This window comes from Bison bison, unplaced genomic scaffold, assembly GCF_000754665.1.
Source record: "Bison bison bison isolate TAMUID 2011002044 unplaced genomic scaffold, Bison_UMD1.0 scf7180017864469, whole genome shotgun sequence".
Lineage (NCBI taxonomy): Eukaryota > Metazoa > Chordata > Mammalia > Artiodactyla > Bovidae > Bison > Bison bison.
In genome coordinates, this window is record NW_011495030.1 from 3475464 (window position 1) to 3502971 (window position 27508).

The window sequence follows — 27508 nt, forward strand, 5'->3', positions numbered from 1 at the left end:
CATTACTTATTATCTCCATTGTGCCTGGAGGCCTCAGTCTTCAAGAAAAGTAGAAAGAGCCAATCAATTCTTAAAATCAGCGATAAAAAAGATAACCCAGGAGACCTCCCTGGGATGGAAGGAGGCTTTACCAATAGCTCTCCTCCGCACCCGCATTGCCCCTAAGGAACAGGTTGGTCTTAGTCCTTATGAGATGCTATATGGGAGACCTTTTGCTTATGTCAATGACCTCTTCCTAGATCCAGAGGTTCAGACCCTCCAGTCTTATACCATGGCCATTGGGCAATTCCAACAGGATATATGCTTGTGGGGTATGAACCAGGACCCAAAAGATTCTAAAGAGTCACCACTATATGCTCCAGGAACTCAAGTCCTAATTAAAGTCTGGAAAGATGGGTCCCCAAAGGCTCAACTCCAGCCCAAATGGAAGGGCCCCTACCCTGTAATACTTTCTACCTCCACAGCAGTCAAGGTACCAGGACATGACTCCTGGATTCACTACTCACGAGTCAAGCCATGGAAGAAAACAGAAGAGGACACTCAGTACACCTGTGAGCCCCTGGGAGATCTCAGATACCTATTCAGAACTACCAATGAGTGTTATTCTAATGAACACCCCCCAAATCTGGTTTCTGGGGATAAGATTTCTCAGGATAACTCTAAGAAGCCAACACAGCTTGACAGAGACTGTACTCCAAAACAGACAGGAGATAGATCTTCTGATCCCTGAACAAGGAGGGACTTGAGCTATCCTGGCGATGTGCATTTAAAATTGACTAATGTCCCTACTAGTCCTTGTTATGCTATATTGATGATGCTTATGATTATTCCATGTACTGTCAATTGTCTAACCTGTTTTGTCTCTGCCCAGGTCAACCAGCTACAACATGCAGTGCCAGTTCAACAAAGATATAAAACTACAGCTGACCATGGAAAATATCACACACCCTTGGACACCGCTATAAGGACTCTGAGGCTTGAGACTAACAAGAGGGAGAGGCCCAATACCCCTCGCCGCCCCAGTTCAGCAGGAAGTAGCCAGAAAGACCTCGATGCCCCTAATCCCAAAGAATTGGGCCTCCCATCTCTTGAGGGGGGAATGTTAGGTAGGTAGAATAGGGAAAAGGAGTCCAAAATGGCGGTGGCTAAAAGACAAGGAAGGTCCGAGGACCAGAGTGAAGACTTCAGGCAGAACAAACAGCACTCCTGGCTAAGCCCAATTTGCATAGGGCAGGCCCAGGTGGAGGAAAAAACATATAAAAGGAGGAGCCAAAGCGCTTTCTGATGGACTCTCTCTCCCGCGTGCGTGCGCTCTTTTCTCTCTCTCTCTTTCTCTCTCTCTCTCTCTCACTCTCCTGCTATCTTCTAAATAAAATAGAGCTGTAACATTGATTTGCCTAAGAGCTGTAGCACCGTTTGTCCAAGACCTGAGAGCTGTGACGCGCCGAGGGCTTTAATGTCCGTTGCTCCAAATCTTTGTTGTGACGAGACAAAGAACCGAGGAACATACACTCGCGTGACAATAGGAAGCTTTTTAAAACTAGAGGCCTACATAGAAATAATTAAGGTCAGTCTCTGGGAGTAGTCCCAGTCATGGTATGCTCACCAAGGCCCCCAAGTGGTTCTGATGTGCAGTCTGGGTTAGAACCACTGATCTAACTCTTCTGGCCTGCTCTCTTTGTACTACTGGGCTTATATTGCTGATGCTTTTAAGAACCTGTCTGCAAAGAGGCCTGCAGATCTAAGGTGGCATGGAGGTGTGTAGCTAGAGGAACCATCTGTTTTGGTGTGTTGGGGATAGTCTCAACATAGTGATTATCAGTGCCCCCATTTCACTCTCAGAAGTACTGTAGTTTAGATGATAAATTATATGTTCTTCCAACATAATACAAAAGGGCTCTGGGCTTTATATTTCTAGATTATAAAGTCATAATAAGAACAGGTAGAAGAAAATATCAGATAAATTCAGTGTAGAGACTTCTGGTACTTAGATATTAGCTTTTAAAATATTCTATGTACAGCTTATCAGAAATACATACATACATTTCCTCAATTTGTAAGGAGGGTTAGAGAAAATATGTCTCCTTCAAGAGACTGGGTGGGGTGGGGCATGGTTATATTCTGCAATTGAAGTACCAAAGCCAGCTGCTGATTAGTAGGGAGCTGATTATCAGCCTGTGATTACCCCAGGCCTTAGCAAAACTTCTCCTTCCTTTTCCTTTTGGATCTTTAATTGTTCATTAGCTACTCCACCCTCAGGCTCAAAGGGACAAGGAAAGAAGTTAAAAAAAGGTTAATCTAGTGGCAGAGATAATAAACTTGATGGGAAAGAAAATGGAAACAACTGGACTGTTTCTGGTTACCTGTGAATTTAAATTAGTTTGGCTCATCCCTTTTTCCAAATTATTCCCAGCTGGTGTGAGGGTTCACTGAAGCCCTACTGATTGCCAGTAAAATTAAAGTAATCTTGTATTTTTAAAACTATGTAATCTTCCAGAAATAGGGCTTGGAAGCTTTCTCTCCTCATTTACCAAGGGCACAGGGTGAGGGCAAGGCAAGCGCCTCCTCATCTCCTCAGAGCCCTCCCCACCTTCTTCTCCCCTCACTATCAACCCACAGGTGTATATACACAGAATTTTTTAATCTGATGCAGATAAAAGTTATTTTATACAACTTAAGACAAATGGTATAATTACTGTTAGACAAAAGGACCCAAATGGAAAATCTACTCACAGGAGGAGAGACTTGTGTGCATATAGATTGTATCACAAGTTTTCCTAGTTGCATCACCAGCATAGTTATGAATACTTCCACAAGGCAACCACAGCATAAATGTTTAAAACATGTTCTGTTCACATGTGTTTAAAATGTCTGGAAAAGAAACTATCCACATGCAAAGTAAAAGAGCCAGATGCCAATAAGTTAGTTAAAGCGAACTCGTTGCATGTGCACTTAGTCGTGTCCAACTCTTCGCAGCCCATGGACTGTAGCCTGCCAGGCTCCTCTGTCCATGGAATTTTCCAAGCAAGAATACTGGAGTAGGTTGCCATTTCTTACTCCAGGGGATCTTCCTGACCCAGGGATCCAACCTGGTCTTTTGCATCTCCTGCATTGGCAGGTGGATTTTTTTTTTTCACCACCATGCCACCTGGGAAGAACTCTTGTTGAATAACAACAATAAGGGAATCTTCTTACTAAATAACTTAAATGGAGATAGTATTAAATTAGGGTGGGTAAAACATCAAAATAAATACCTGTTGAATTAAAATAAGAGTATCAATAGAACCTCTATAGATTAGAGAGGTACTTTTGTAGGCTTCTGAGTGCAAGGAGAGGGTGGGTGGGGGCATCTGTTCTCTGCTTTCCAGGCTGTAAGTCAGAACAAGCTAGAAGGATGGAAGAGGTCTCTGTGACTGAGAAAGCATCACAAGCTGGTGTTGCCTGGCCAACCTGGACCAGTAATAATCTTAGCAGCTGGAGCAGAAGGTCTTATCTTTGATCTCTGTTAACAGTTAACCACAGGCTTTTCCTTCCAGAGCTCTTGGAAGGCAGAGGCAAGTGGTCCTGGAAAGCAATGCTGGAAGGGGGCCCCGGGTGGTTAAAATTAGATGCCGAGGTACAGTTAGCAGTAATTGAGCCAGGTGGGCCTGCAGAGAAATGCTGTTTCCTTTTCCTTAGGGGATTAGATGTCTTTTAAAATCTACTCTACATTTTATCTTGACTGAACTGTATCATGCAATATGGCTGAAGTTGATGAGTCAATGAAGTCTATTGTTTGAATCAGAAAATCTATTTTTAAGCTAAAATGTTTAGCTAGATCGTAAGTTTAACATTCTGAGGCCCATCTAGCAAAGACTGAGAAAACCCTCACTTAGGATTAGAAAGGGAACAGCAGTCATGAGACGAAAACCCGTATCAGTGAAAGGATTTCTAAGTCATTCAAAATGGCAAACTTTTTAAACCAATGGAATGGATAATAACATAGCCATGGCGACTATAACCAGCATTACTTATGTTTTTATTTTTTTTTACCCACAGACTGATGTAGATACTTACCACAATCCTCTCGCAGCAGGCCTGTGATGGCTTTCAGTTTCAAAGGAAGCCTTAGAAAGACTAGCACCACTTGGCTTTGTGGGACTACCTCAGAGAGACACTCATATGTGCATAGGATTTTTTTTACACACGTCTAATGGCCTAGACATCATACTTCTGCACTTGGTGCAGAGGTAAATAAAAATAAGCAAACATCATAACCACTTACTCCAAGCAAATAGGGAAAAGAATGTTGAGAAAAAATAGCCTCGAGTCAGAGTGAGTCAGAGGCCTTGAGTCAGAGTGAGTCAGAGTTGGTGACGCCAGGAATATCATTCCTCACCCTGTACGTAGCTCTGGACTTTCAGGCCCTCACTTTAATCTCACTTCCCAACATGAAATGTAGAAGAGTTTTATATGGAATTTTTATATGGCCTCCAATTCTTGCACGATTAGGTACTATCTTGCATGAAAAGTACTCACTAACAAATTATGTTGGCAGACAGTGGCACATCCCTGAATGAAAAGTCTGGGATCCTGAGAAGGAAAGGCCAGAGTCTCAATGCTGGCCCTGCGCTCTGCCCTTCACACTCTCAGTGATCCCAACAATAGCTCTCGGTCTCCTGTTTTAGATAATTTTACTCCAAACATATCTACTGGTTACAGGGTCAGGTGTAAGAATCTATGGTATCATTTTTATAAAATTCTTTGAGATTCTCCAAAGAAAGAGGCATTTTTTTTTTTTAATTAAAAACCACTAAATTACTGACAAAGAAAGATAACCCTTCCTGGTATTTTATTCCTTCCAGGGCACAAATTTGGCAAATTATAACCAAAAATTCTGGGCATCACTAAACTGAGAAGCAATGAGTTTTTTTTTTTGTTCCTCTCCTTCTCCACAAAAGAAGCGTTGCAGAGGGAACCAGTGATTTAATCGCAAGGAACCATCTCATCAAGGATTCTGCTTCAAAACCCAGGTTAAACTAGAGATCAAGGCAGGGAGAGGCAGCCTGCAGAGTGGCTGGAAGTACCCAACATTAGAGTGGGGGGTTTCTGGTATTACTTAATGTTGCCTGGAGCTTTAACAAATTTGGGAGTGGGGATATGGTTGTGCTGTTGCTCTTCTAAGTGAGTTTTTAATTAGCCCTTTTTTGACAACTTGAGAGGGCTCTGCTAAACTCAGGCCAGCCCAGCTTTGTCAGTGTCCTCCCTGAACTTTAAATTCAGAGCAGCCCTGGCCCCTCTTCTCGTGCTGGGCCAGGCAGCAACCTCAGGGAGGAAGTCCAGGCTAGCACCTGTACTGGCACCTCAAGGTCATCATCCAACTTGGAGCTTTCCAAACACTTGGGAATTGATCATTTAAATGAGTACAGTCAAGGCTCTGAGGAGTTTGACCAGCTTGACTCTAACTCAAAATTTTCTCAACTTATCTATACAAGGTGCCTCTCTTGAGGTCACTACAATCCAAAAACTACAGGACAGTCGGGAAGCAAGTAGTTTGGGAAACGCTGGTCTAAACTCATAGATGCTCGAGAGCAATTTTTCTGTTTCAAACACTGCAATGAAAGAGTTAAATTTGCTTCGAGTCATTCTAAATGTGCCTTTGGCTGGAGCTATCCATATGCCTTTCTAGAAAGCAAAATCACCCTCACTAAAGGCCCACTGGAGCTACTGAAATTTGCCATGAGCGTAAGATACACTATGCTGAGAGTACAGCTCTGTTTTGTTACCTGGGGCTCCTGGTCATGACCGCTGGGATCCCTCTCGTAGCTTTCTGCATATAGTCTGATGGTGGCCCGCACACCACTGGAGGAACTGAGCCGGAAGATGAGCCGAGATGCATCAGAGAAAATGATCCTCAGGCCCTAAGAGCAAGAACATCGAGGATGGATCAGTGAACAAATAATTATACATGTAAAAATGATGAATACTGACTTCGGAGATTAGCATATTTCTATGCTCAGATATGCAGATGACACCACCTTATGGCAGAAAGTGAAGAGGAACTAAAAAGTCTCTTGATGAAAGTGAAAGAGGAGAGTGAAAAAGTTGGCTTAAAGCTCAACATTCAGAAAACGAAGATCATGGCATCTGGTCCCATCACTTCATGGGAAACAGATGGGGAAACAGTGCAAACAGTGTCAGACTTTATTTTTTGGGGCTCAAAAATCACTAATATTAATCATTAATTTAAAATCATTAATTTTAATGAAATTAAAAGACACTTACTCCTTGGAAGGAAAGTTATGACTAACCTAGATAGCATATTCAAAAACAGAGACATTACTTTGCCAACAAAGGTCCATCTAGTCAGGCTATGGTTTTTCCAATGGTCATGTATGGATGTGAGAGTTGGACTGTGAAGAAAGCTGAGCACTGAAGAATTGATGCTCTTGAACTGTGGTGTTGGAGAAGACTCTTGAGAGTCCCTTGGACTGCAAGGAGATCCAACCAGTCCATCCTAAAGGAGATCAGTCCTGGGTGTTCATTGGAAGAACTGATGCTGAAGCTGAAACTCCAATACTTTGGCCACCTCAGTCAAAGCATTGACTCATTGGAAAAGACCCTGATGCTTGGAGGGATTGTGGGCAGGAGGAGAAGAGGCTGACAGAGGATGAGATGGCTGGATGGCATCACTGATTCGACGGACATGAGTTTGGGTAACTCCAGGAGTTGGTAATGGACAGGGAGGCCTGGCATGCTGCGATTCACGGGGTTGCAAAGAGTCGGACACAACTGAGTGACTCAACTCCAAAGATGCTCAGCATCATGACAACTTACAACTGGCTCTCTATACTCACTCCAGTGGGACAATGAGGTAAATCCAGATGCTCCCTGAGGTTATCTATTCATCTCTATTCTGTTTCTGTTGCTTTCTGGTGAATGTTGGGGAGGGTGGGATTAGGAGCAACACTATGAACAGATGCTCAAGCTCCCTTGGTCTGGCAATGTGGAAATCAGAAAGAGGTGGAGGTAACAAGGATGGGGTGATATTTAATGAGTGTCACTGGAGCCAAAGTTTTTCTCTTTGGAACCTGCTGGATGCAATCAGGTAGGCAATTTATCTGTTACAGCGAGACAAATTATCCACATCAAAGCTCCCCCATATGATGTTAGACTTGGCTTTAACTTCACCTCCTCTCTGTTTCTGCCCACATTCCCACACTCCTCTGGGATCCATGGAGTCCTACAGTAAAATGCTCAGGGCTGGAGCTTTGGCTGGGTTTTGAGGGTTGCTCTGTGCAACCTCATCCTCTTGGTTCTCTTTTTCCTTCTTGCTCGTAAGACCTGGCCACCAGCATGTGGTGGGGGCAGAGCTGCAGCAGCATCTCACACACTGCCCAGTATTTGACTTTGGCTCAGAACAGCATCCATTCTCTATGCATCTCTTATTAATGGCAGCGACATTTTAAAAAATATGACTGTGAGATCACATTGTGACTTCCGTTAAAGGAAATTTGTTTTCTTGAGACAACTGATAAAGTTATTGTTATAAATAAGCATATTGACAGGGGCCAGAGGAAAGAGAGGCAGGAACAAAATAATATGTCTGGTTGCTTGTTGATTCTGAAAAAGTAGAAGTCTCAGGCAAATTGATAGGAGACATTTTCCCTAAGAAATTTACTTGGAAACTTCTCTGGGTGCTTGTCAAGAATAAGCCATTAATAAAAATATTCATACATGCCACATGAACCTGATTGCTAATCTCTTACCCCTACCCTCATCTGGTGATATTGCTGGGAAACACTGTGATTCCATCTGAGCAGTTTTCTGCTTTTTAAGTTTTGTAAGTACATTTTGTTCCAATTGCAAAGTTAAAAGTTTAATCTCTTTTTGAGTGGTTCAATGTCTGCCACAATTTGTGTAATAACAAGGAGCCGTGTCCCTTCCTGGAATGTGCTTTCCATTGCTCTGTGGCACAAGTTTTGCAAACAGGATAGTTTTGCCCAAGAGTCATTCATGGGCATGTATTTTACAGTGACCCTCGTAGATCTGGTACAGGGCTAAGCCTTGGGTATATGAAGATAAAGACAGTATGTGCTCTCTATGAGCCTAAAATATTCTATTACAATGAGCAAAACTATTTTCTTAACCATCTAGTGTTGCTGGATAAGTGAATAGTTAGGAAATTCTGAATGGAGCAAACAAACCAATTTCTCTGCTACCCAGAAAGTATGATATACCAAATTCTGTACAGACTGATAAATGAAACCTCAAGGGTTGGTTCCACCACTGTATTCATAGCCATGTTTTTAAAAACCTCAAGGTTGAAGCCCTAAAGCACCTCTTGTTGTAGATGCTAAATCAGTTGAAGCCAGCTCTTCTGATGACCTCTTGGACTTAACCCTTTAAGGTAGCTCCATTACACAATTAACCTCCCAAGTAAGTTTATGGCCACTGTGGTTGTTGTTCGGGTGCTGTCTTGTCCAACTCTTTGTGACCCTCTGGACTACAGCATGCCAGGCTTCCCTGTCCTCCACTCTCTTCTGGAGTTTGCTCAAATTCATGTCCACTGAGTTGGCAATGCATTCAAATCATCTCATACTCTGCTTCCCCCTTCTCCTTTTGTCTTCCGTCTTTCCCAACATCAGAGGGTATTTAAGAATTCAGGCCATGATAAACCATCAACATGGTTTATTATCTGCTCATAGCTAAGTCCTTTTTACAGTGAAATGATGTTTTTTCTGTTGCTGTTTGTTTTTTACCCCTGCGTGTAGCCATATATTTGGCTATACTCATGGAAGTTCGGTTAGAATCTACATTGGGTAGTTTGAAATAGATTTTGCACTTGAAAAGATGTTAAAGGAGTGAATAGCACACATCAAGTTGCTGGAAATAACTCAATGTCAATGTCATCTCTCTTTCCTAAGGAGATCTTAATAGAGAATCCACGTTGCTTTGTTAGACCTCCCAGTGAGGAACATAAGAATTCTCTTTCTCCACATGGAACCAAAAACATACGTAGAACGAGTCCAGCTCTGTGCTGCAACAACCTGATAGTTCCATACTGTTGAGCATCACTTGGATGTACGAATAGTTGTACTGGATTGTTTGGGGGTCTGCACGTTGCTCAGGTGAACTTTATGAATTTGCAGCCTCAGCATGAGCCATGTTCTCTCCAGCATGTATCATCACCTGCTATCAACTAAATAATGAGGCCAAAATCAGCACTGACCAAGACTTACCAAGTTTCAAAATGTTCCATAATTCCAACAAAAAAATACCAGTAATATACTTTGCTTTTTATTTATTTATTTTTTTTAGGTTAAACTCAGGCTTAGTGATATAGTCTGTCAGCCAAATTTGACCTGCCACTTGTTCTTATAAATCAAGTTGTACTGAAACACAGCCATGCCTGTTCATCTCTGTGTTGTCTATGACTGATTTGTGTTACAACTGCAGAGCTGAACTGTTAAGACAGACTGTCCGGCTCGTGAGAGCTAAAATATTTACCATCTGGCTGTCTACAGAAAAGATTTGCTGACCCCTCATATAACCATTCCATTATCCACAACATGGAATAACTCTACCCTTTCAACTCTACCCTAGAAAATTGAAAATATAACCATAAGTCTATGGAAATCCCAGTAGAAAGGACTTATGAGGACTGTTATAAGGGTGTCCTCCAGGTACCCCAACTTCTAGTCACTGTTCATCTGGACATATATTTGGCCTCAATCAACTTACTTCTGATCACCTACTCGTGACAGAAACGGATTTATTAAATTACATTTTAGTTTTAAGTCCTCACTTTTATTGCAGGGTCTGCACGGCAGTTATAAAATCTACTTTTTGCAGTCATTATAGGAGACTGTATGAAGCTCCACATGAGACATCTCCTCAAGAGCCAAGTGTTAGGAAAGCCTTTCCTCCCCTGAGGAACTAGGGTTTTTTTGTTTTTTTTTTTTTTGTCTTTCTGACAACAAGAACTTTATAACTAACCATGGTTCCCTTTTCAATATGGCTGCCAGGATACTTTATGCCAAATTTGAGGTTAAGCCCAAGTGGATCCTTATGATTTGCATAATTATGAGTTTTTCTTCCTCTGTTCTTGACTCTCTACTCTTATTTATATTTTCCCTAGTTTTGATTTCTGTTTCTTATTTACATTCTAACAATTTCATTATGTGTGTGTTTGCTGCCACAAATCCTCTTGAAGAAACAAGGCCTAGGGCAAATGAATAAAATAAGTTCCCTTTAAAGTCTTAACCCTAAAGTGTTGGAATCACTGAATTTTATCTGGGTCCTTTTTTAGCTGATAAGCTCTGGGAGGGCAAACCCGTATGTTCCTTGCTCACCATTTATTGATACAGCCTAGGACAAGCCCAGTACGCAGTAGGCCCTCCACTGATACTTGTTGAGTGATTGTCATTACATGTCCCACAACTGGTATGAATGCTGCCAGAAGGCCTCCTTCCACATTTTACAAGGCCAAGTGGAAACACACTCATATTCTCCACTGGTGAACTGGGGCTAACGTATTCGCTCTGAAGGTTAATTGTGAAGGACACTGTGTCTACTCATTCTTCATTTTTAGGGCAAAGATCAGTTTCAGTTAAAAACAATGGAGTTGAACCATGGTAAGTTCTTTTCCGCAGCTGTGTGATCTTGTAAAAATTGTTAGCTAGCCCATTAACTGCAAAACTTAATACATACTGAAATCAGCCAGAGGTCTTTAAAAACAGTGGTACCTGGCTTTCACACAGACATGGTGATTGAGTTTGTACGGGGTGTGACTTGGGCATCGGTGCTGTAAAAGCCCTCCAGGCGATTCTAATGTGTAGCCATATGTGGACACCAGACTAGTAGTCTTTTTTTCTCTGGGTCACCTACTTCATGTATCAAGCGACTGACTATCCTACATGTCAGTCTTAAGGAAGATGCCTTTATGAACTGAGGTTTCTGGCATACACTACCAGCCAACTGGGGTCTTAGGAGGCCATAACACAGGGACCTAATGAAACATCACGTTGCTGCTGAGTCCTGAAAGCCTCTTCCTAGTGCCTTGTCAGCAGCAGAAGCACCAGAAGCATCTCCTCTTGAGCATCTGACACTAACTTTTTAGCACGATTGCCTAAGGAATTCCTGAAGTACTGAAGGGATCCATGATACCACTGTTACTGCAGCAGCTATAGCAGCTGAAATTTCCATGATGACACAACAGCCACACTCAAAGAAGGGAGAAAGATGCCCTCCTCCATTAGAAGATAATGTTAATTAATGGGATGGGGCATTGCACTTCCAGCCTAGGGTTTTTTCCCCCTTGGAGTGACCATAGCTGTATGCTTCAGTGACCAGGGTAGGTTTTCCCACCTTATCTTTGTCCCAATGAAAAAGAATTGTTAAAGAGCCGCTCCACCCAGAAATCCTTCAATCTGCTTCCAGTTACCTCTATAGTCTTTCTTTTCCTCCCCATATCTGCCCCTTTTTGGTTTGCTCTTGGTGGAGAGTCAGTGTGGAAGTGATACAGGAATAACAACGATAGAGAGAGAACGGGACTAGAATTCTGGCTAGCTTTATCAGCCGGTGGTCTTGAGTAAGTCACTTAAGCTCTCCAACCTTTAGTTTCCTAAAAAGTGGATGAAAATAATACAGCCTGGCTTACTGGGCTGTTGTATCAGATCAGAAAATGTATGTGAGAAGTGCTTTAAAAATTACAAATCACTGCTGCTGTAAAGAGAATGTAAAGAGAATTCTTTTTCTTAGGTTAAAACTCTTAGTGAAAATGGTGCTGTGCTCTAATTTGTCCAACTTTACAGATTTTGCAAAAGACTGCTGTATAATGCCTAAATGGCAATGGTTTGTGGTGTAATGCTAAATGTGTGTATATGTGTGTTAGTCACTCAGTCATGTCTGACTCTTTCGTGACCCCATGGACTGCAACCCTCCAGGATCCTCTGTCCATGGGATTCTCCAGACAAGAATACTGGAGTGGGTTTCTATTCCCTTCTCCAGGGGATCTTCCCAACCCAGGGATCAAACCTGAGTCTCCTAGCAATGCTACATATGTATTTTTAAATTGGGCAGTTAAAATTAATTTTATTTTTAAAACTTTGCCATGTCCTCTGAAATCACTACTAAACACACAGATATGTTACCATTTATCTTCGTCATGCTTCCCACTGAATGGCTTTTTGGCCAAAAAAGAAAAAACAACAACAAAACTCTTTCCTGGTTGGCCAATTTTAGAATTTTAAGGTCCTGAAAGGAAGACCTTAGGGTAATCCAGGCCACTTTCTCCTTTTACTAAAAAAAGGGAGGTTAGAAAACTTGCTCAGGGTCACACAACCAGTAAATGGAGGAGCCAGGGCTTCAGCCTACCCTTTTCTTCTGGCTCCAGGCTTGTAGTCTTAGTTGAACCATATGAAACCACTGATAGCCATTCATTGCTTTCATGTGAAATATTTGAACAGTACCTCCTGTGACTTTGTATGGTTCCCCAAAACTGGCACAGAGCTTTACATAGAGTAGGTATCTGATAAATGTTTGATACATGAATTTTTTTTTTTTTTTAAGCCCTTGTGTAAATCAATGCAGGGAAATCTGCAAGATGCTAAGTACAAGCAGAGCAGCCAGATGTGGGTTTGGAGACTCTGTGACATGTTGCAGCCAGGCGGGGAAGGAGGAACTGTACATTACCAACAGTTCTTTGGCAGCGTCTGCCCTAGTCAAATACTGACTCAGGATGAATTCCAAGGGAACACAGCGTATGGCCCTGAAATCCGTACAGTGTCACCTATCCCGCCCGTTGGCCACCCCAGGCATGTGAACCTGAAGACAGGGCAGGCTTGGAAGAGAAAGACTCTGCGAGACTGACTCACATGTTACTTCCCACAGGAAATCCCAGTGATTTATCTGGAAAGTTTCAAGGTGAAAATATCACTTTGTAACATCTGAACCATATTTTGTAGAAGAAAGCATGCAGCCTAGAAAGCAGAAGATTTGGATTGGATAGACATTTCTTGCCATGAAAAAAATTACCTGGAATTACCCCATTTTTCTTTGTATAAGTCATAGAGTTAGCTGCGAGCATGAGTTCAATAGTGGCTGAGCTGGGGAGCTGCTAGTCCAATCTATGCCCTTATATAAATTACAGGCAGTGCCCCTTCTGGGTGGACAAATTACACAGAAGCATCCTTCCTCTTGGCTGGTCTGGACTTTAGCTTCTCCTCCCCAGTTAGGCCCCTGCCTTTGTGCAGTGCACTGACTACATAGCTGTACCCAGCTGCCCTAACCTTGGGAGCAAATCTCATCTAGACTTTTAAATAAACAACCAGCACTCTTGGAAACCAACAATTGCAAATGCTTATCTAGAAAAAAGTCAAGGTCAAATGGCTTCTTAAGTACACTTTTAAAACACCTACCCAGCAAAAATCACATTAGTGATGAGAAGCCTACTTGGAAACTGAAGACTGACAAGCTAGTCCTCATCCAGATTTCAACTCTCAAGTTTGTAACAATGGACCTAGGTCATACACATTCCATCTCCCTGTGTCTTTAGCCAAGATGGCTGCTGATATCTGTTCACTCAACACCAGGCCTGGTTCTGGGATATTTTGGATTCAGACATACTCTACCCAGACAACAGGGGTACTGTCCTCCCTCACTTCCTGTGATAGGTTGCAGCTTTTTCCTTTAATAGTTAATTTTCCTGGGGACGGCTGCCCTCCTGACTATACACACACATTAGTACTTCAGTAGAAATTTACTGGGATGCTATTCCAGAATGCTTAGATTCTTATCACATATCTTAGCAGGTTTCTATCAATACTACCAACATTTTAGAAGATAATACTAAAGCAATCAATTATGTCAGGAAAAGGTAATTCATTACAACAAAACCCAAATGAATCAGAAGGAGGGGAGTCAGAACTTGCCAACTAACCAAAAATAGTCTCTCTCTCTCTCTTTCCGAATCAGCCAACAGGTCATTACAAAGCACTGAATACATGTTCAGTGATTGGAAGGCAAACAGGCAAAATCAAGGAAAAGTACCCATCAGGAAAAACAATTTTTAATACATAACCTTCAAAGTATCTACCAAGAGGCCCAATTATCTTTATTTCCGACAACTACAGTGCTGTAGAATGAGCACTGCAGTTGGAATCATAATCGCAGCCATTGTAACATCCCACTGGGAATGTGACAGCACATAGGAAACTCAGCTCTTTCTCTGGAAAGCTAAACAACAGTGTAAGTACAGTTGATGGGAGAAAAACATGCACAGTAGTCTGATAAGACAGTTTCACCTGAGCCAGCCCCCACCCACTCTTCAGGGCACAGCTTAAATATCACCTTCCCATGCAGAGCTTTCCAGAGCCCCAGTCTAGGTTCGTTCCTTCTGCTGTGCGGTGCTTAATTGCTCAGTCGTGTCTGACTCTTTGTGACTCCATGACTAGCCTGCCAGGCTCCTCTGTTCATGGGGATTCTCCAAGAAAGAATACTTGAGTGCCCTCCTCCAAGAGATCTTCCCAACCCTGGGATTGAACCCAGGTCTCCCACACTTCAGGCGGATTCTTTCCTGTCTGAGCCACCAAGGAAGCCCTCCTTCTGCTATGCACTTCCAAATAAGTAATTTCTCTGTAATGCTCTTCAATAAACCTTGTAGTCATTGCAAGTTTAATGGCAGTCTGTCTTTCCTGCTAGCAAGTCCTATGCGCTGCTATATCCTTAATGCCCAGCAAGCTGATTGACACGCAGTAGGTATCTGAAAACTAGTCATTCAATGGAGTCGGACACAAACCACGCAAACTTCTACTACCTTCACCATGCTGTATTAAGGTAGAAAAGAAACATATATTTATTAAGAGGAATTTTTTAATCAACCACAACTTGTAACAGCATAAGGATTTCCTTTTTTTTTTTTAATTTAATTTAATTTTTGGCTGTGCCATGTAGCATGTGGGATCTTAGTTCCATGACGAGGGATCAAACCTGTAACCCCTGCATTAGAAATGCAGAGTTTTAACCACTGGACCACCAGAGAAGCCCAGAAAAAGGGTTTGTTAACCCAGATTTGATCACAGTATATATGTAATGATAACACTTTACTCCCTAAACATGTGTGTCACTTGACACAGGAGGAACATTCAGATTTAACTAAATCTATAGGTGGGATAATAAGTCTGACTGAAGTGATATGTTCAATTCTGCTTCTAGGTGTGCAAACCACACTCCAGAAAATGCCATGTTATAGGACAAGGGCTGTTAATATGACAGTCTCTTAGTTGGTTCATTGATTGGAACATAATAAAAGTTTAAGCTTGAAGTTAAAGGCTGACCAGTTAACTCTGAATAGAGAGCCCCTCCAGAGCCCTAGATTTTTCAGCTGACACTGTTCAGTTGCCTTCATGTGAGACTGCCAGAAACGAGGCCTCAGTAAACCTCTGTATCTGTTGACCAGGAGTCGGCAATACCATGGTATATATTAAAGCACCACATGTCAGACTAAAATGTGATTTCAAGATTGTCGATTTGCTATCTTTATTATTTCTAAATACTGAAATTAAAAAGTACAGACACCTCCCTGCATATTAAAATAACAACATTAAAAGCAAATTAACTTCAGAATCAGTCTTCAAAGTGTACTTTTTCTCTGAACTAATTTCAAATGGCTCTTTTTTCCAGGTTGAGGACGACATCAAAATGTTTCCACACAGCTTGCATAACTTGAAGAGGTATTAATAAGTTCAGAGTTAGTCTGACATAATCAAATTGGATTTGGTTTTCCACATCAGCTAACTGGTATGCATTTATTTACATCAGTTTTTTTTTTTTTTTTTTTAATATCAGCTGAACTTCTACTTGCAAATTACTTCAGCACTCATAGAATGTAATGATTTTGATCTTGGTAAACAGAAATATGGGAGCTGGATGAGTCATAAAGAGAGACTCAGTTGGTTAAATTTTGCTCCTAAAGTAGCAAGGTTTCTCATTTCAAAGCTAATTTTCAAATTACAGGTCATAGTTCTGGATTGATGCCCATTCTGGTGGCAATATGCCTTCACTCGGTGCTGGTACCATTTGTCAAGTTGTCTTTCTTTCCCAGAACTGGAATTGGAGCACCCCTTCTCCCAGAACCAGGAGAGTCTCATAGTTGGGGGTATAAGGAGGGGATGAGGAAGGACAATGGTAAGAGAAAATCTGGGTATCCATAATGCCCCCCCGGATAGTGACTGTTGAGGGAAGAGAGAATGTGCCAAACACCAGGGAAAATCTTGATATTTGCACAATGAATCCATCCTTGAGAAAAGATTAGGCCACCCTTTATGCAACTATTAATCAACAACTATACCCCTATTCTCGGAGAAGGCAATGGCACCCCACTCCAGTACTCTTGCTTGGAAAATCCTATGGACGGAGGAGCCTGGTGGGCTGCAGTCCACGGCGTTGCTAGAGTCGGACACGACTAAGCGACTTCACTTTCACTTTTCACTTTCATGCATTGGAGAAGGAAATGGCAACCCACTCCAGTGTTCTTGCCTGGAGAATCCCAGGGACAGGGAAGCCTAGTGGGCTGCTGTCTATGGGGCTGCACAGAGTCGGACACAACTGAAGCGACTTAGCAGCAGCAGCATACCCTTATTCTTAGAGTAGCTAGCTATTGGCTACTTTTTCCACTTGCATTTGAAGAAACCAACATCTTTCATTCATGTTACTAGATTTTACCAACCAGAAAATAACCAGTGACATATCCTCTTGGAACCACAAAGGATGAGCTTCTATTGTTGAACCACACCTCATTCAATTGCTATTTCTAAATCAGAATCTCTCTTGGGTCCTGTTAGTGGAAAGCACACATCAACTTTTCTCTTGGTGCCCACAGTCACAAAAATATCAGACACTCGGAGGCAGCCATGATAAATCCCATGAGATCTGACAGGCCAAGTAAGGCCAGTGAAGTCCCTGGGAATTCATGTGAGGGGTTTCCTTCTTGCTCCTTTTTTTTTTTTTTTTCCAATTTGCTTGTGCCAGGATCTTTTAGTTGTAGCACGTGGGGTTTAGTTCCCTGACTGGGAATTGAACTCAGGCCCCCTGCACTGGGAATGCAGAGTCTTAGCCACTGGATCACCAGGGAAGTCCCTCCTTCTTGCTCCCTGAGGCTCCGCAGAATCTCACAGGCAGGACAGACTTTGCTGAACTTTTTCATAGCAGTGGAGTGGACGGGGGTGGGGGATGGGGGAGTGGCTTATCGCCAGAACAGGATTTTAATTTCATTTTCAATGGAGAAACATTTCTTCTTTATCTCTAGAGATACATGTGAAACAACTTTATTTTCCCACGGTCTGTTCCCTGACTCTGACCTCAAATGAAGGACAAAAAGGAAACAGAGCTGCCTTAAAAATCCTTTTTCTTTTTGAAGCGAAGTGTGTGTGACAGAGGACAGAGGATATTGGGGGAAGCAGAGAAATGTGAGTTTGAATCAATTCACAGATAACACAGAAACTGAGGGGCTTTCCCATGTCTTCACGTGACACCCTGCAAAGCTGTATGTTGTTGAATTCTTTCCCCTGCTTTTCTTATCACAGACAGAGAAGCCTGGCAAGCTACATAGGGTCACAAAGAGTCGGACACTACTGAAGCAACTTAGCACGCATGCATAGTTCATTAAATGCCAAAATCTCGCTTTCCCAAGGATGTTCTTTTAATATAACTTATTTAAGTTAATCATTTATTAATGTGTATTATATACTAGGACTTTATATGTATTATCTGATTGAATTCTCCCAATGGCTGTATGAGGCAGCCACAATTACTATTCCTATTTCCACAGACAAGACAGAAAGGCACAGGGAAGTTGAGTAACTTGACTGAGATCACCCAGCCAGCACATGGCATCAACTGCACAAGTCTATTTACTACAAACCACTGAATTGTACACTTTAAATGGGTGAATTGCACGTTATGTGAATTATTTATCTCAGTGAAGCTGTGATAAAATTATATTTAAAAACTGCACCACTAGTTTAGGAGATGTAAGCTATTATATACAGAATGGATAATAACAAGATCCTACTGTATAGCACAAAGAACTATATTCAGTATCCTATGATAAATCATCATGGAAAAGAATATTTTAAAAAAGAATGTACATGTGTGTATAAATGAATCAATTTGCTGTATAGCGGAAATTAATACAACATTGCAAATCAACTATACTTCAGTAAAAAAACTGCACCATGAGAAAAACCAATTATATACATTTGGTAGGCTCTCAAGAAATATGGTTTTTCCAGTAGTCATGTATGGATGTGAGAGTTGGACTATAAAGAGAGCTGAGCACCGAAGAATTGACGCTTTTGAACTGTGGTGTTGGAGAAGACTCTTGAGAGTTCCTTGGACTGCAAAGAGATCCAACCAGTCCATCCTAAAAGAAATCAGTCCTGAATATTCATTGGAAGGATTGATGCTGAAGCTGAAACTCCAATACTTTGGCTACCTGATGCAAAGAACTGACTCATGTGAAAAGACCCCGATGCTGGGAAAGATTGAAGACGGGAGGAGAAGGGGATGACAGAGGATGAGATGGTTGGATGGCATCACTGACTCAATGAACATGAGTTTGAGTAAACTCTGGGAGTTGGTGATGGACAGGGAGACCTGGAATGCTCCAGTCCATGGGGTCACAAAGAGTCGGACATGACTGAGTGACTGAACTGACAAAAAGTATCTACTGAATAAATGCACCAAAGCATTTTATTTTATAGATATTTTAAAATAATACCAGTTTACTTAAATTCAAATATGTCTTTTAGGAATGGATAGTGGAGAAGGCGATGGCACCCAACTCCAGTACTCTTGCCTGGAAAATCCTATGGATGGAGGAGCCTGGTAGGCTGCAGTCCATGGGGTCGCAAAGAGTCAGACACGACTGAGCAACTTTGCTTTCACTTTTCACTTTCATGCACTGGAGAAGGAAATGGCAACCCACTCCAGTGTTCTTGCCTGTAGAGTCCCAGGGATGGGGGAGCCTGGTGGGCTGCCGTCTATGGGGTTGCACAGAGTCAGACACGACTGAAGTGATTTAGCAGCAGCAGCAGCAGCAGTGTATTTTGCAACCATGCCTCAATTTCCCCAGCCTCAATTGTCCCCAGAAGTGAATGCTGATAATCCTGATATCCCAGGAATTCTCAGACATAGGCCTTGGGAGTGAAAGCTTAGCAATGGCCCCACCTGTGGAGGAATTTCCCCTGTGTGCCAACAGGATCATCTGTGGTGAAAGAACCATCTATGATTTGCTGACAACAGGTATGAACCTGTGTGTAAACTGATCTCCCCAAATCCCCAATGAGTCCAACCCAGACCTGCAGAAAGCTCCAGTGTGAGTCTGGGACACCAGCTGATGAAGGCATCACTTGGGTCCTAGAATCTGGGAAGATGAACAACCATCCTTCCTTCATTACTAGAGAAACTCCCAAGAGCAGGTTCTGATAGTATTTATGGTCACCTTTGAGCTCATATGAAAGTGAAAGTGAAGTCACTGAGTCATGTCCAACTCTTTGCAATCCCATGGACTGTAGCCCACCAGGCTCCTCCATCAGTGGAATTTTCCAGGCACGAGTACTGGAGTGGGTTGCCATTTCCTTCTCCAGGGGATCTTCCTGACCCAGGGATTGAACCCAAGTCTCCTGCATTGCAGGCAGACGCTTTACCGTCTGAGCCACTAGGGAACCCCAGATGAAAGAATATGGAAAAAAAATCAATAAATTCTAGAGTAAAAATGGAAACCAATATTCAGGGTTGAAGGGGAGGGACATGGAATAAATCAAAGGCCACATTTGAGATCCAGTTGAAGAATTAGCCTGATATGAAAGATTAAAGAGGAGTCAAGAAAAAAAGCACCCAAATGCTGAGGCCACTGAGGAAGAAACAAAACAGAGTGTTAGTAGATTTAACAACAAAACAAATGAGCTCAAGCTTTGCATAAGGAGATCAAGTTCAGAACCTACCAATGACTAGACAACCCCTTCAAGGAACGGTTTTCAAGACTGCCTCATCGGGGAAGAAAAAACCTCTCAGGGATACTTTAGAAAGCATGTATTTTACGACTCTTGAGTTCTATGCAACAACAACAAAATGAGTCTTAGATTAGGGAAGTTTGTTCTGAGGACTCTGTATGAAATAGAAGTGAGAATATGGTACAAAACTGGAACAGAATTTTATCTGAGCCATGGAGGTTCAAGGATGTGCTGAGCTCCTGGCTTCACATCTCCAGGACTCACTGGTATTATTTTAGAGAGAATTCATCCCGTCTACAAGAAAGCATTCTTGTGCAAAACAAATCATAGCCACGAAAGATGCATGGTGCACTCCTTGTGTAAAGGCTAGGAGTTTTTGTATATGTTATTTCATTCTATTTCTAAAACAGCTCTGTGACACAGATGTTTTACAGATGAGAAAGAAACCAGAGACCAAAGAAATCTAACAACTCTTCCAACTAGTAAGTGGCGGGAGCAGGATTCAATTCTGGGTCTTCAAACTTCTTCATGACTAGTTTTTCCACTATCCTACACCTTTCTAAAGTAAGACTGTGATGAATTTGTCCAGCTATGGAAGGCCTTCTAGAATGAAAGACTGACATTTTGACAGAGATGAAAGATCACTGTAAAACTAAAGCAGACTAGACTGAGAATACAACAGAGTATTCTCAGAATACAGAGTAACAGGAGGGCACTAGGCTTTGGAACATCAGCAAGTCAGAGGACCCTAGGACAAGGACTAGGTATAAAACACCAGTCAAAGTAAAAACAGCAATATCTACCATTATATCTAGTCCCCTCAAACTACAGCATCTGATTTATTTTGTTGTCTGTAGTTGATGAAGCATGTATAAGAAGGTAAGAACTGGGGAATTTTATAATGGAACTTTTCTTAACATTACCCAGAATGTCTTATTCAGACTATAAATGATAAAATATGTTCCCAGAGTGACCAACATTGCCAAAATCGAGAAGAAAAATAATTGTAATTGCTTTCCATGTCTCTTACACAATTCACAGAGATGAGATCACAGAAGAAATTGTGGTTGATTTTGCCACTTATCTTTCATGATACTTCTCAACCATAGATCTTCTTTTTGGGTTTGTGGGGCAAAATTTCTAATTTTTTCTTCCCCTATCAGGAGCAACAAACCCATCTGGCTAAGCTCCCTTCATTCCTCAAAGACGTAAGGTAATAAAAGGTAAACCATCCCTGCACCTGCGGGTCCCAAGGAAAAGCCTTCTGTTGTTCTTGGAAACTTTTCTGAATCTGTCACCCATCATGGCCGCTACATAGAGAGACTCAGGCTGCAAGTATTTCAGGAAGAAATGTTGAGTCTACATCTATTCATGGTGTTGAGGCCTATCAGTTACCAGGTGGAAAGAAGACTGGACAGAGAGCCAGGGCCCTGTGTTCTAATCCACCCACTGCCGTTAAGTAGGTAGGTAATCTTCACCAAGGGCTTTCCTCTCCGCTGGCTACAGGGCTCTCATTTATAAAATGAAGGGATCACAGTAGACTGTCCCTGAAGACCTCTCCGGTTATAGGACATTTTGCATTTCCCCCGGTCTCTCATCATTTGATAACCTGTTCTGGCAATGTCCTAGCAAGTACCTGTTTCTTGGTCACGGTGCCATCCACAGGGTCCACGTATTCAAAGCTGTCTGTCTTCGCCACACTGTACACATGGCTCCCCACAGCAAACTGCTGGCCGATGAAGGACTTATCTGTGAGCAAGGCTTCCAGGTCCCTCATGATGTAATAGGTCGTCTTGGGCTCTAATCCCTCATAGTCAAACCTGGTGAGGGGGACAGGACACAGGCTAAAGACAAATCTAATCAGAGAAACAGCAGCCAGGAGGGCCTCTCAAGTTGTCTAATCACTGGTTTTGTTTCTGTGGAAGAACAGCACAGAAAAGCACCCACAGCTGGTCAACCTCTTCCCCCGGTCCCTCACTCATTCCCCACACAGCAACAGCAGCATCCTGTAAACATTAAATCATGGCCATTCTTTCCTTTGAATCCCTCCAAAAGTGCCCATCATCTTGAGATTAAGATTTAAAACACTAACCACAGACTATAAAGTCCTGTGGGATACGACATGCCCACCCCCTTGACTTGGCTATGTCTCCCTCTGGCCCTTGTTCACTATGCTCCAGCCATACAGGCCTCCTCTCCAGTCCTCAAAGATGCTCCACCCTCTGGGCCTTTGCTCTTGCTGCTTCCTCTCCCTGGTACAGTCTTCTCCAGGCTATTCCAATAGCTGATGCATTTCCTTCCTTCAGTTTTCAAATTTACTGTTACCCCTAGAAACACTTTCTCTGACAAGACATCTAAGGCACCTCCCCTCTCTCTCTCCCCATCGCTCATCATCCTTTACATCTTCTTTTGGTAGTTACCCCAATCTGTATTTGCTTTGTTTATATATTAATTTACTTATTTCTTGTCTTTGCTCATGAGAACTGTAAGCTCCAGGAGGGCAGAGATCTACTCTGTTTTGTTCTCTCTGTTGCTTCTGATAAGTAGTGGGTTTTGTAAGCACTGGAATGAATATGGGAGGAGGTGAAGGCAGAAAGGGAGGAGAGAGAGGAATCAAGGCAGGGAAGAGAGATGGGGAAGGGAACTCAATGTACCATAAAATTCTCTTGGAAACTTGGAAGATATATTACAATTGTTCCATTAAAAAAAAAAAAGGTCCTTCTAGCCAAGAACATCACATAGAACAATGGGGCTGGAGGTGATTAGAGGGGGAAAAAAGACTAAAAATAACACCTATCTCATTTGTTGTTGCTGGGTTTAAATAGGATAATACATACCAAGTAGTTGGCACAATGCCAGACACTGGTGCTTAAAGCTCTTACTTTTATTCTTAGTCACTATCATGAAGAAACTATAGGGTCTTTCCCAGTGTCAGATGGGTTTGACCAAGTCCTAATGGCATACTAAGGGAGGTCTGTTTAAGAAGGAAACCCTAGGAGGGGCAGCTGTGCTCAAGTGGTGGGATCTCAAATCTGGGGCCTCTTTAACACAGGAAAGGTGAGTTCTCAGAGTGAAGTAAAGAAGGAAGATCTGAATAGTTGACAGTTTTTCTCCACCCAAGATCTTTCGAGACTTCAGTAAACATCAGGTTATTGACCAACATGGACTGATAACCATGTCTAACAATGGGTCCCCTGCACCTACATCCCCTCCTTCTTCTATTCTCTCCCTCCTACAGAAGGTGTGTCCTCCCAGCCTGAGAACAAAACAACAGGGAATGCTCTCAGAGCATTCTTTCTCAGCTTGTGCTCTAAGCCTAGATTCTCTTTATCAGTAGTTTGTTTGGGAAGGTAAAGACCCAGCCAAGCAGAAAAGGGCACGAGGATGGGATAAGAGGCTCTAGGAGGAGACAGAGAGGCTCTGAAAGAGTCTGAGAAGTTGAAAAAACACACAAATGTGACAGGTCACGCTCAGCCATGGCTGAGATCATCAGACCAGCTGCCCCAACACTCATCTTCATACACGAGCAAGTTCTGCCACAACTTCCCCTCACTCCCCCAAACAAGCCCTTCTGACCATCACCACTACCAACGCATGTTCAAGGAAAGAAATTTTACAATCGAGAATTCTTTCTGGGGCCCACTCATACAGGGAAAATCATCTAGGTTCTTCAGGCTCAGTACCAGTTAAACCAAATTTGATTGTCTTCTGCCCACTAAGAAAACAGGCTATAAATAGTTCTCCTTCACAAGCATTGCGACCTACCTTTCCCGGAGGCTGGAGGAAGTGTTTGCTTTCATTTTACCTACTCCCTCCTCCCTTTTTCTTTATCTCTGTGATCTCTTTGGACAGAAACCTGAATCATAATTGAACGCCCTACAAGAATTTATATCTCCACTGCATTATATTCTCTAATATGGTATTTGTTATGAAAAAAGTAATTATCATGTAAGCTCTTGGCCACAAAAAAATGAACTGTATCATAAATACACTTATCATAACACCATGTCTTCAAAATGCTGGCAGAAAGCTAGATAATCATTCCACAAATTATGAGGAACACATCCCTGACTCAAAGTGCTTTCACTAAGCCAGAGGTTGGCAATCAAAATTTATTTGATCAGGTTGGATTTTATGGCACAGCTTCAGACAATAAAAGGATTTTCTGTGCCAACTGGCCCCTCTGGTATGCCAAAAAAGCCCATAAGAATCAGGATCTGGGGCAGCTGTTAGAAATACTAGTGAATAAAACAAGTTCCTACCTGCCTTTACAGTTTTTATTTTATAATACAATGAATAATTCGAGATGATTTGCAGGCTGTCACATCCTTAGCCTTCTTAACTAGATAGGAACCAAGAATGTGAGGCTGTCTCCATTTCCCAGAGTACTACAGCCTCTTTGATTTTAATGAGTAATATCGCAAGCCTTCTTATTCTCTGATGTTTATCTAAGTAAATGACCTCTTAAGAGAAGAAACAATCACCTTATAAGGGAAGTCTAAAGCTTTCTTTCTGTCCCTTAAGCTCTTGAAATGCAACCAAACCTCCAAGTAGTTAACTATTCATAAGCAAAGCAAATGAGGTACAGTGTCTGTTTTTAATACACTGAGAGCTGCTGAGACTACCCAAAGATTATCTGCCCTAATTCCACAGCCTTACAGTTAACATCTTTTAAGATCACTGCTCCTCCTAAACCATGGTTTGGTACTATTTATACATGAATAGCATCTCTAGGTACACATATCTAGCTGGCAGCCACAAGCCAAAGACTGCCCCCCTTGCTTACTTCAACAACAGGAAGGTAGTTGAGACTCCCAACCCACGAATAGTCACTATGTGGCCCATTAGTGGGGAGGTAAGACAAAGGATGGTAGGGAGAGGATTACAACAAACACCCTGACCTGTGGCAGCTTCTGTCTCTTCCCCCATTTCCTTGATAAGTATGGGTGGAAAACCAACAAGAAAAACCCCTGGTCTGACTGTGCAACTTTTAATGGCTGCCAGAGGACCTTTCAAGGTTCTACAGTTCAAATTTCATCTCAGGACAGCTGCCCACTGTATAGGCACTGATGAAAAGATTACAGACAGGTGTCACCAGAGGTAGGGAAAGTTGTATCCTCTAATTTGGTACTACCTTGATACCACCCCCAACCACCTCTCAGGGGTTATGTGGCTCTAGCCTCTGCATTCCTCAAATCTCCCTGACAGATGCTACCTTCATAAGATTCTAGCCCCCGCCTTTTTTTTTTTTTAACTTTTCTAAAAGGAATTTCCTAAGGTCCATATGGAGACCCTTAGCCTTCTCACCTGCAATAGTAGTGGCGGCCAAATTTGGCCCAGTGATCTCGGACAATTTCCTCCACACTCTGCTTCCGGGCAGCAATAATGGAGAGCCAGACCAAGACAGCCCAGAGGCCATCTTTCTCCCGGAGGTGATCAGAGCCTATGGGAGAAAGAAACATTATTCTGAAGATTTTCTCATGGGGGAAAAGTTAAAGCTAAATGAACTATTAAGACAGTTAGAACTTGAGTGTTATATTGAAATGATAGCATATATATTGATATTTATCTATTGTGTTAAATATATATCCCATAATATACTTGTGTTTCCAAAAATATGCAAGTGAAATTCAAATAACATCAGTTCAGTTCAGTTCAGTCGCTCAGTCGTGTCCAACTCTTTGCGACCGCATGAATAACCCAGCATGCCAGGCCTCCCTGTCCATCACCAACTCCTGGAGTTCACTCAGACTCACGTCCATCAAGTCAGTGATGCCATCCAGCCATCTCATCCTCTGTCGTCCCCTTCTCCTCCTGCCTCCAATCCCTCCCAGCATCAAATAACATAAATAATATCAAAAAAGAAAACCCTGGAAATTGTTGAAAGGATCAGAGAGCCAAGCTGATGTCACATTTGACTAATGGTATTGTTCATTCAGCAAATATTTGGTGATCCTTAGACTACACCAAGCATTGAGTGAGGTGATAGGGATCCAGCAGTGAATAAGACAGGTCTTTATTCATAAAGCTGGAGTTCAAGTAGGCAGGGACAAGCAACAGAAAAGTAGACAAAAGAACAAGATGAATCAAACAAGCACAAGGACAGTGAAAAAAATTAAACTGGGTGATGCTGCCACAGAGCATGACATCAGCAAAGGCTGCTTTATTAGAGCAGCACGGCTTTCCTAGAGCAGGTTGAATGGCACCCTATGTTCCCCCTGCCAAAGATATGCCACTGCTCCCCGTGGCCCACCATGAACCTGTGAAGGTAAGCTTGTTTGGGAAAACAGTCCTGCCCATATAATTAGATGCTTAGATGAGATCAGCCTGGATTATCCAGGTAGGCCCTAAATGCAATGACAAGTGTTCTTAGAAAAAAAAGACTGGGGAGAAATACAAAATAGTAGTTTATGTGAAGACTGAGGCAGAGAGTGGAGTGGAGTTCAGTTCAGTTCAGTCACTCAATCATGTCTAACTCTTTGCGACCCCATGGACTGTAGCCCACCAGGCCTCCCTGTCCATCATCAACTCCCAGAGTTTACTCAAACTCATGTCCATTGATTCGGTGATGCCATCCAACCATCTCATTCTCTGTTGTCCCCTTCTCCTCCTGCCTTCAATCTTTCCCAGCATCAGGGTGTTTTCCAAGGAATCAGTTCTTCGCATCAAGTGGCTAAAGTACTGGAGTTTCAGCTTCAGCATCAGTCCTTCCAATAAATATTCAGGACTAATTTCCTTCAGGATGGACTGATTGGATCTCCTTGAAGTCCAAGGGACTCTCAAGAGTCTTCTCCAGCACCACAGTTCAAAAGCATCAATTCTTCGGCGCTCAGCTTTCTTTATAGTCCAACTCTCACATCCATACAGGACTACTGGAAAAACCATAGCTTTGACTAGACGGACCTTTGTTGGCAAAGTAATGTCTCTGCTTTTTAATATGCTATCTATGTTGGTCATAGCTTTTCTTCTAAGGAGCAAGCGTCTTTTAATTTCATGGCTGCAGTCACCATCTGCAGTGATTTTGGAGCCCCCCAAAATAAAGTCTCTCACTGTTTCCACTGCTTCTCCATCTATTTGCCATAAAGTGATGGGACCAGATGCCATGATCTTAGTTTTATTAATTTTAAGTCTTACCACCTTTTTCATTGAGAGTGGAGTTATGCTGCTATAAACCAAGGAATGGATGGAGCCACTAGAAACTGAAAGAGGCAAGAAAAGATTTTCCCCTCCAGCCTTCAGAGGAAGCATGGCTCTACCAAAACCTTGATTTGAGACTCTTGGCCTCCAGAATGATAAGAAAATAAATTCCTGTTGTTCTAAGCCACCCCGTTTTGGGTAAATTTTTGTGGCAGCCTTAGGAAACAAATACAGGGAGTCAGGGTTAGCCCCACAGGGGTGACGACATCTGATCTGATACCTGAGAAGAGTCAGCCCTGCAGAGATCTCGGGACAAAGTCTTCCATGCTGAGGGACAGCAGTACAAAGTCCTGAGGCAGGAAGGAACTGGGAAGCTT

The 27508-nt window shown here is 42.4% G+C and overlaps 1 protein-coding gene across 1 annotated transcript in view; it reads right to left on the reverse strand.

Moving 5' to 3' along the window:
- Positions 1-27508, reverse strand: part of PGM5 (phosphoglucomutase 5) — a 210992-nt gene that overhangs the window by 39822 nt on the left and 143662 nt on the right. The window contains exons 8-10 of the mRNA XM_010860669.1: positions 25302-25437; positions 21631-21814; positions 5766-5900 (exon numbers count right to left, since the gene is read on the reverse strand). Coding sequence (XP_010858971.1) covers positions 5766-5900; positions 21631-21814; positions 25302-25437 — 455 coding nt within the window. The remainder of the gene's footprint in view (positions 1-5765; positions 5901-21630; positions 21815-25301; positions 25438-27508) is intronic.